The 9,989-nt window shown below is 42.2% G+C and overlaps 1 protein-coding gene across 5 annotated transcripts; it reads left to right on the top strand.

Annotated features, from left to right (window-relative positions):
- Positions 1–971: 971 nt before the first annotated feature.
- On the top strand, positions 972–3,599 carry LOC147606452 (zinc finger A20 and AN1 domain-containing stress-associated protein 8-like). Of its 5 annotated transcripts, none has more exons than XM_086792051.1 (3): positions 1,219–1,325; positions 2,011–2,073; positions 2,842–3,599. In XM_086792051.1, exon 3 carries the CDS (start codon positions 2,908–2,910, stop codon positions 3,415–3,417), a length of 510 nt encoding a protein of 169 aa, XP_086648177.1. In that variant the 5' UTR covers positions 1,219–1,325; positions 2,011–2,073; positions 2,842–2,907; the 3' UTR covers positions 3,418–3,599. The 5 variants fall into 5 exon arrangements, with proteins under 5 accessions (XP_086648173.1, XP_086648176.1, XP_086648177.1 ...); XM_086792049.1 differs by having other exon boundaries at positions 2,011–2,137; positions 2,836–3,599; XM_086792048.1 differs by having other exon boundaries at positions 1,220–1,325; positions 2,011–2,137.
- The last annotated feature ends 6,390 nt before the right edge of the window (positions 3,600–9,989 follow it).

Genomic DNA, 9,989 nt, shown 5'->3' with positions numbered 1-9,989 from the left:
GGAAGGTGGCTGCATGTAGGGAGCTCTACTAAATGGTGTAGGTGCATGTGGGAATAGCGGCCTAGCAACTTCGGGACATGGTGCCCATGATGACGGCATTGTAAAAGAACACACGGGGGACATCTGTGGCATGACATGTCAATATTGGGGCTCCCTTGGAACACCAGGCGGCCATGACAGGGCACTTGACCGTGTTGGGCTCATGGGTACTAGGGCGGGTGGAGGATATGGGTGAGGAACGTGTGGAGACGATTCCCCCACGTCACTCTGCTGCTCCCGTTGAGCATATTCACTGACGTCACCCTTGACAAACTATTGACCCAAATCTTCAAGAACATACAAAGTAGTCGTAGACACAAACTAAAGCTCTCCATGCATGCTCTCTCAAGGGTCCTAGTATCGGCAAAGCAATCTAGGACTGCATCCCCTCGATCGATCAACGTCCTGAGTAACCACCTGCCATAGGAAAATCTTTCATTAGTATATATAAATGGACGACAATATAAAAGACACTAACTATATAACGATTACACTAGTCGAAACGAATTGTAATGAAGTGGACAACACCACTCACCTAGCCACCAAGTCCATCCTTAGACCTCTCCTTGAGACGAGCTCCTTTAAATCTCAAATGTGTGATTCTTTCTCGTTAATGCATCTCCCTATACTACTATGTATACATACTACCTTGCCTGGTTTGTTCTTTGCATGTATGCTACGCATCTACATGTTGACTCTATTATCATATAGAATTTTCATATTCCTTTACACATTAACTCTATTCAAATGCATCATGTCATCAGAGTTTGCATATCGGTCCCTTTTCATGTTGTTGTTTGAAGGCTTACATCTCTTTAACTATTGTGATGCAAGGAATGTGAAGCTGTATACTATCAATGGTAACTATACTCTATATGGTTTCAGTGAATCGAGAGATCAATGATCTTACAAAGATACAGAACAGACAGTCTATACATGGCATTTTGGCATTGTTTAAGAGTCAATCATTAAAGTTAGGTTTTGGATTTTTCTCTTGAAGGTCCTGCCATGCCCCTGTGCCGCGCCGTTACGTGCCGTGCCGTGCCGTGCCGCCCCGTCCTCGTCCCCCTCCCTCCACCGCCCCTGCTGGCAGCCCCCCTCTCTCTCTCTTCATTTCTATTTTGGAAAACAAACCGCTACCCAAGCACACTAGTTAAAAGGGCTCTATATAAAAGAGAGAGGACATATTTACAGCATTCTATTTATGGTTTTGCATAATATTTTGCAGGGGGCTTCGTCTGCGCAGAAGCCCACAGAGCTTCACCGTTTGCTGTGCATATATACAGGTAACCCTAACCGTGAGTAGCAGATTCAGAAGCCTGCGTTTCCCTGTTTTTTTCTGGCTCCTTTGTTTGTGCTTTTGACCTCTCTGTGTTTTTCAGAGGTTGCCCTTGCCTGTGTAACGCTAACCCTGATTTTTATATTTCCTTTTTCGTTGCAACCCTAATTTTTCTGTCTCAAAACGTAGAGTTTCATGAAACCCTTACGAAGCCCTAATGCGGTTTACGAAGCCCTCATTTTGTGAAACCCTAGTTATGTGCAGACATTCTCACCCAAATTTCCGGCAGACATAGCAATGAAACGCTATTAAACCCTTATGTCTGGCAGAGACTTATGAAACCCTAATGGACATCGGGGAAAACCTAATTTACGATGGCTGACAGACAGATTTAGCGGACCCTAGTCTGTACGCCTTCACACGAATTTTGAAGGCAAAAGTTTCAGACAGATGCAAGAAGCCCCAATCAAACCCTAATGTTGGCTATCTCCAAACCTAATGTCTGGATTTAGTCAAACGTTAACGTATAAGAGATAGATTCGGCTGTGGTTATACCCTAGTTTAATGTATTCCTGACTTCATTGAACCCCAATACCTTAACAGACAATTATCCTTTTTGAATGCACTCATGTGCCTTGCTTCTGCTTACTGCCTTTTGAATCTTTCTTTGGAATGCCCTTCATTTTCTGCAGATTGGAATCCTCACCTTTCACAGATGCCATCCCCCCATGGCCTTTTAATGGCCCTTTCAATGTGTAAGAGTTTCATTGTCCTGCACCCATCAGAGCCCTTGTTGGTTTTCACATAAAACAAATTAAGGTAAATTCAAACTATGAGCACGTCATATTGAAATTCAAGACTTTTTTCCTGTGTTCTGCTCTTCTTAAATATTTAGAGGACTGTGTCTATCAGGTGTTATCGAGATTATTTGGGGTGCTGTGCATGCACGGTGTGTGTGTGTGTGTGTGTGTTTTGGGGGGGGGGGCATGTGCGTGTTCAGGTGCAAATTTTTATAACCTAATTTTAGAAGCGATATCAGAAGAATGCCATACCTTGGGTCTGCTCGAGCCATGGGAAGGATGGGCAGTTTACTGGGCAAGACTGTCCGTTCATCCATGATGGGTTATCCCTGCGTATTGGTTGCCCACACTGGCCGACAATCAGCATTGTACTCTTTGAATAAGGTTTTTGTGTGTGTGTGTGTGGGGGGGGGGGCACGTGCGTGTGATAATTGGTCATTTTTTATGATTTTTATTTTAAGGCGATTACAGAACAGTGCCTGACCTTGGCCATGGGAAGGGTGGGCAGTTTAATGGGCAAGACTGTCCTTCATACATTGTGGCTGAACCCTGCATAGTGGTTGCCCACACTGGCCTGCAATCAGCCTTGTACTCTTCGAATAAGTTTTTTCATGCGTGCCGCTGCATTTGCATCACATCATCATGCTTGCTGGTATGTGCTTTTCTGTGCCTGGCTGTTTTTATTTTTCTGATTTAGTATCCTTCTTGTGAGCAAAGCTGCAGGTTGCTGCAATAACCCTGAAGATACTTCATAGTCAACAAAACAGGATATTTGGAGGTGTGCTTACGATGGAGCAGGAAAGCTGGAAGATGGACAAGGATGAGACAGGGCGTCAGCCACCTGAGGGACCGATACTGTGCACAAACAACTGTGGCTTCTTTGGGAGTGCCACGACCATGAACCTTTGCTCTCAATGCTATCGCAATGTTGTGATGAAACAGGCCAAGGCAGCAGAGGCAGCAGCCGCCATGTCAGCCAGCCAGTCCTCTCTGGAGCTGCTGCCAGAAGTTGCAGTTCTTGTGGCAGGAGCTTCAAGCCAACCAGTGGAAACTGAAAGTGCCGAGTCAGCTTCGTCATCTGCGCAGATGACCCCACCCCCACAGCAGCCAAATCGGTGCTTCGCTTGCAAAAAGCGCGTGGGGTTAACAGGATTCAAGTGCCGGTGTGGCAACCAGTTCTGCTCCCTCCACCGATACCATGACAAGCACAATTGCTCCTTTGATTACCGTGCTGCGGCACGTGATGCCATAGCCAAGGCCAACCCCATTATCAAGGCAGATAAAATCGACAAAATATGAAGTCTCGGTTTGGTATTGGTGTTTGAAGTTCTTTTACTGTTATTTTGCCTGGCAGGGTCTGTCCACGAACTGTTTAACCCAGGTTTCATAAGGTGTTTCAGTAGTGTCCTGAAGATTGCCATTTGAAATTCTCAACTTTGTAATTGTATAGCTAAAATTAAATCGATTTATATCTTACGTCACAGTTTGTCTAGATGGGCAGTCTATTGTAAAATCAAGCACACTCTTGTTTGATGTGATTCAGTTCACATTTTACAAATATTTTAAGGCTCTTTCCAGACAAACCCCTGCTATTCTGGATGGGCAGGGGCTTGGACGGGTGATCCGGCTGACATTAAGATGGGCCAGCCAATTGTGCTATAAAATTAATGTTAACGTAGTGTTAACACTAGGAAAACAGCATTATACTTTAAATTAGTATAATTTCATATGAAAAAGGTCATTAGGAAAAGGGAAAGAGGAGAGACTATCAATAACTTCACCTATGTCTTTTTTTTAAAGAGAGCACACACACACACACACATATGTATGTATGTATATTTATATGCAAGGGCTTGAACCTCATGTCCACACCATAGTGTTACTACAAGTTTTAACTAATTTTATAGTATATTACTATGTGAGGGCTTAAACTTCATACAGGTGCTTGGTCATACCTAGTTAATTTAATATATATGCTCCCAAATGCTTGGAAGAGTTGACCAAGATTAAATAAGAAGGCTAAAAAGATGGAAAGTGAAATCAATTATTGATAAAGATAACAAATGGCGAATAAGGAAAGTTGTAACGTAAGCTAAATTTATTAAAGGAGATCCCTCTTAGGGTTGATATTTTTTAGGATCATAAACCCCAAAACCCAAAGAGGTATGTGTTCAAGTTAAGACCTTACCTTAGACTATCTCAAAGATGGGCTTCCATTACTTGTTAGATAAGATGGCAAAACACCTTAGGGTAGGTCATGTGGGTGAAACCATGTTAACCTATAAAGTATTAATATATCCCCCTTTCTAATGGTGATCACATCCTCACATCACCAAGCTCGAGTGATGAAAATGTTGTCAATTTCAAAGAAGTGTGGATGGTCAAAGATGGTCATTAATGATGAAACCAATCGATATGCCTTGGGTCTAGTTGGAAAGTTTGGTTGGTCTCGTTGAGTGAGGAAGCATGTGGAGGTTGTGCATGTGTAATGTAGATGGAAAAATGCTTAATGGGAGGCCTTATCTCTAGGGTTGTAAAGCATTATGGATCCACGTAAAGAAAGGACTTGTGGCTTGCTTGGTGTATTCATGCACCAATGCAAAGAAGAGGACTTGCTTGGTGTATTCATGCACTAAAACCACCTTTATTTGATTGGCAATGATCGACGGTGGTGCAGATTGTTTGGTACGACAAGGTATGATTCCCAAATCTCATGGTGGAATGGGTTGCTTCATTGTGCTTGTGATCGAGGTTCTTATGTGATGGTGAAGACGGTCAAAGAAGAGGCAACTGGTCTAATGGAGACCACAAGGAGTCATTTTCTTTTGAAGATCTTTAGAGTTCTTGCACGTTTGAAGAGGATCCAAGCCATGTGTTGTACCATGGACTAGCTTTCGTCCACCATGGCCCCCCATCCAAAGACGTACCTTCGATGACGAAGCTTGGTGTAGGTGCTAGCTATTGTGAGTGCTTATGTATGCAAGATGTGCTTATAAAGTGTGAAGTCCTTGTGACATGTGTCATGTATGGGTTGCTAAGAGGGTTGAAGGTGTCTTGGTGTGTTCTTTCCTTCGAGTGAAGACTCCAACTCTCTCCTTTCTTACGAGCAATTCTTACGAGCAATGTATATGTGAAGAGGTTATCGTTAAAGAGGTTAGTTGGCCGGCGAGGTTGAGTTGTCAAATAGATTGGGAATGTAATCATTGAGGACAATTGCTTGGGCCCAGCACGGTCCTCCATCATATACTTAGATGTACATCAGTAGTAGTGAGGGTATGGTGTATGCACACTTTGTAGTACTTTGGCTTCGAGTGTGCGACCTTATTCTTTGGTTGGCCTTAAGGGTTTTGGCAAATTGATCAAGAAAAACCGTGGGCTTCTTCTTTGAAGTGTGTTTCGTTGAGAAGCTTCTGTGTAGTGTACTTGTGTTCTTGTGTAGGGGTTATGTCCATGGTTTTAGGGGAGTGCACGTATGATTTGTGTGAAGTGCTTAGTTGAGAAGGGGATGAGTCTATTTTTAAGTTAAAAAAAATTCGGAGCTCACTTTGTCTTGAAGCCTCTCTCCGGAGCCACTGACTTGGTATTAAAATGAAGGCTCACTCTCTTAGCAAAAAGAAATTTGGAGCCTCTGTTGTCTTCTTTTTCCTTCTCTATTGCTCTTTCTTTCTCTTCTTTTGTTTCTTTTCTTTATTTTTTCTTCTGTCTCCTCTTCTCTCTCGTGGTTTATCTTCTTCCTCCTACTTCTTTCCTTCTTGTGCTTTTCTCGTCCCTTGTTCTAGTTCTCTTTCTTGCTCCCCGCATCTTTTTGCTTTTTTCCCCTTCTCTCTCTCTCTCTCTCTCTCTCTCTCTCTCTCTCTCACACACACACACACACACACACACACACATGCTTCTTTTCCTTGTTTTTTCTTCTCTCTCCTAATCTCTCATGCTTTTTCTTCTTCCTCCTCCTTTTCTTGCCCCTTCTTCTTGTTCTCACTTTTTTTCCCTTTTCCTTCTCTCTCTCTCTCTCTCTCTCTCTCTCTCTCTCTCTTTGTGTGGCAGCAGTAGGCAAAGTGGCAATGGCTATGGAGCAGAGGAAAGGCATGGGAGATGAGGGTCCAGGTGCATTGAAGAGGGCCGTAGGCATGGGGCGGAGACACGAGACATGGGAGCCTACGGAGGCGAAGGCAGGGCCTCTAAACATGGGTGGCGATGGATAGGTGGAGTAAATAGGGGGAAGGTTGAAAAGGAGCAATTGGGGAGTTCAAAAGGACTGTGTGGTGTGTGTGTGTGTGTGTGAGAGAGAGAGAGAGAGAGAGAGAGAGAGAGAGAGAGAGAGAGTTTGGGTGTGTGTGGATAGAGAGAGGGGAGGTGGCTCTTTATTTTGTTGTTTTTTGTTTTTGTTTGTTTTTGCATTTAAGCTTTTTAACATTCCCAAGTATATGTGTCTGTACAATTGATAGAGGGTACTACATTACATATATACAAAGGGGGTTAAAAGCTTCCAACTTAATGTGATCAAAGGCGAAAAATTGTTTGCCCATCCATGATGATGAAAGTTTTGATGCCACCACAATCGGCTTTGTTGGTGCGTTTGATTGAGCTTTGTCCTTCCAATTCCAGGTGGCGGGGAGCTTGGCACCATGTGTGGCATGATAGCATTAAGGAAAACTATATGAATAAGTACTCCTTGTACAGTCAACAAGTTAAGGCTCATTTTTGAAGTGGTTAATGTTGCCATTTGGGCAATTAACTCTGTTGGGATAATTTTTAAACCATGTTCGAATCCACACTTGTAACATGTGCCTCCGTAAGGAATGACATTGGGGTTTAGTGTTGAATTTATGGATAGAGTTGGGGTTCTTGGTACATGGCGACTTTATGAAGACACTTGGCAATACAGTGCATGCCCTTACAATGGAAACATTGATGAAGAGGTGGCATGTGTGACATGTCATTAAAGTCTCTCGCTCTTGTTGCACCATGGCTTCAAACAAGGAGATGTAGTCAATGACTGGAGGAGGTTGTTTTCAAATGTGTGGAATGGCTAGCCCATGTGGAGGCCAAAATTAGGCGCTTAGAAGGTGGGAAAGACGCCAAGTCCACCATGTAGAGAAAGCCAAATAATAGAGCAAATCTTCATTCCCCTATGTACGAGTGCCCCACAACCTCCACCAAAAAGCTCCTTGAATGTCAAGGGTGATCCAATAAGCCTCCCAATATGGTCTAGAAGTAGGGACTCTCTGGATTTTCCCATAACCAAGTGTCTAGCATTTTGCACACAATGTAACTGAAGAAGGGCATGCTCTTCATGGGTTAAAAGTATTCGTCCTCTCCCACTCACCGGAGTCCTAGTGCAAGCATCTATGATACGACACCCATCATATAACCAAAGGCTCCAAGAGTTCGTAATCATCCCTTGAGATGGATTAATATAGATGTGCGTTCCTACCCTGTCCACCACCACTCTCATCGATCGGACCACTAGACCCTCAATGATATCCTGCTCAAGACTTCTCTCTAAGAGCCATCTATCGTAAATGGATTAGAAGACTAGTACATCATCCTCACCCAAAGTAGCGAGGCACATGACCTGAATAGGTACACCCGTTCTTGAGAATACCCCAAACCATAAGCGATGAGTCCCTTCCATGAAGTTCTTTGTGATCCACTGGGTTAGATATGACTGCATTTACTTGCATAATCCTCTGACTAGTGCCTCTCAATGGGTGCGAAGTATTCTTTCGTCCTTCGTGAGACTCATGAGTCTTTTTCAATCCAACACTAAGGGGAGAAGAGTTGCCCAAGCAACCCATTGGATATGCGTGGTTTCTCCAAGAGGTCTACCAAATTCATCCAAGATTAAGTGATTCCACATAAAGGGCTCCCTGTCAGCCTCCTCAATTGGCTGTGGAGAATATGAACCAAGAAGCTCCTCATGTGCAATCCCAGGCTCACAGCAATCTCACCAAGGAAGAAGAAGGTGATCTATGCTCTGTATCCGCGAGAAGATAAAATGTGGGCTATAAATCCAATCACCTCCCTTAATCGGAATGCACCTTGTAATCTGCTGCATAAGAAAGTCCTTCCAAGGCTTAGTGCCAAGAAGAAATCCTCTGCCTTATTAGCTTACAAAGTAAAGCCTTACACTGCACCTCTAGGTCAACGATGTTCAATCCTTCCTCTTTATTAGGCATAATAATTTGTATCCCAAGCCACTCTCACCCTGGTGTGTACAGTTCCATCTAATCCTAACCAAAGGAAGTTTCGAATAAGTTTACCGATGGATCCCTTATGAAACACCCAACACGACGTGACAAAGCAAGCATTGCTAGTAGCACTTGGTTAGCCTACCAAGACTCTAGAGGATAAATCAAGCTTCCGGCTACTCTAATGCTGAAGTTTTCTTTTAATGCTCATAGCACAAGGCCGAATTGTTGTGTAGGTGAGACGTCTATGCTCAAATCAAGAGAGATGGTGCTCAAATCTATGAAAGCTTAGGGAGAAAATAAGCAAGCTTATAGACCATGATTAATGGTGGCTAATGGAGATGTACTAAAAAGGCACTCTACCTAATGTATTATCATATGAGCTTTTATGTTAAATCTCTTCCTTTGTCATTATGCTCTATTTTTATCATTAGCATTTAATCTCTTTCTTGCATTTCTAATATGCTAAGATGTTGATTCTAATCCATTTCTATACACCCTAATCTTCTCTAGACATAAATCTCAAGTCTTTGCAACGACCATGCAACTCTATATGGTCACAATGTAGCATTGGCACTACTCTCATGTTCTGCAAATTCCATCTAAGAAATAGTGTCTCACAAGATGCAAAAAAAGCATCTTTATACTATGCTTTTCACTAACAAAACTAATGCAAACACGAATAAAAAACAAGCTTGAAAACAACAACAAATACATCCAATGCTCAAAAAATGTATATTTTTAGGAGTGTGACCTCCTAAACAACACCATCCAAGGCTCCAAAACCATATGTTTTTTAGAGTGTGACCTCCTAAACAACATCGGGCAATATCGAGAAATCCCAATAGCTTGAAATTGATAGAAAAATATACCTAATCCCTTAGCTTTTCCCTGTCAAGCATCAAATATATTTAAGTCAAGCCATCTAATATATAAAGGAAAATTTCATGCTTAAAAGGTGGTCTTTAAAGAATCCCTTTGCTAATCTTTTGCAATAATTGAAAATCCCACGGTTGTGTGACCAATTTCCATAACCTTGGACTATGCCTCAAGGGTGGCGAGCTTATTGATAAGGTTGCCCTATTTCTAGTATAAACTTTAATTAAAACGTTAAACCCCATCCAATATAAAGGAAAATGGGTCTTTAAAGAATCTGTTTTCTAATCTTTTTGATTGTTTGCGATAACTTGAAATTCTACAAGTGCGTGATTGATTTCCACAACCTTGGTCAAGGTTGTCATACTCTTGTTTTAATACTCTTCGCTTTCCAAATATGTGGACATTGTGCAACTATTTAGCTTACTTTTAAAATAGAACACTTGGAACTGAGGTTTACATTATGCAATTTTTTAGCTTAATTTTCAAATAGAACATGTTTAAACTATCCCATCCCTAGGGACATGTTAACCACTTCACAACTTAACATAGTTTCATCCACTTGACCTACCATAAGGCGCTTTGCCATCTTACTTGGTAACGGAAGCCCATCTTTGGTAATAGCTCTAGGATTTATGAAGCAGCCTTACCCTGAGCTTAATGCCAAACATGGAAATCACCAACTTGGTGCACATACTTGCTTAAGACTATAACTAGTGGCTTGATACTATTTTAAGTTTTGTCATGCCTACTGTGAATGCTAGAGATTTGTATACAAATCAATTTTGACATTAAGAAATACAC

Source organism: Cibotium barometz, chromosome 57 (assembly GCF_041138505.1).
Source record: "Cibotium barometz isolate CiBa-2024 chromosome 57, ASM4113850v1, whole genome shotgun sequence".
Classification (NCBI taxonomy): Eukaryota; Viridiplantae; Streptophyta; class Polypodiopsida; order Cyatheales; family Cibotiaceae; genus Cibotium; species Cibotium barometz.
Note: the sequence above shows the minus strand (reverse complement) of the source record. Positions and strands in the feature narration are given on the sequence as shown.

Bases quoted from the DNA above. Each gene is read 5' to 3' on its own strand.
- LOC147606452 (XM_086792047.1), top strand. From the start codon at position 2,908: ATGGAGCAGGAAAGCTGGAAGATGGACAAGGATGAGACAGGGCGTCAG.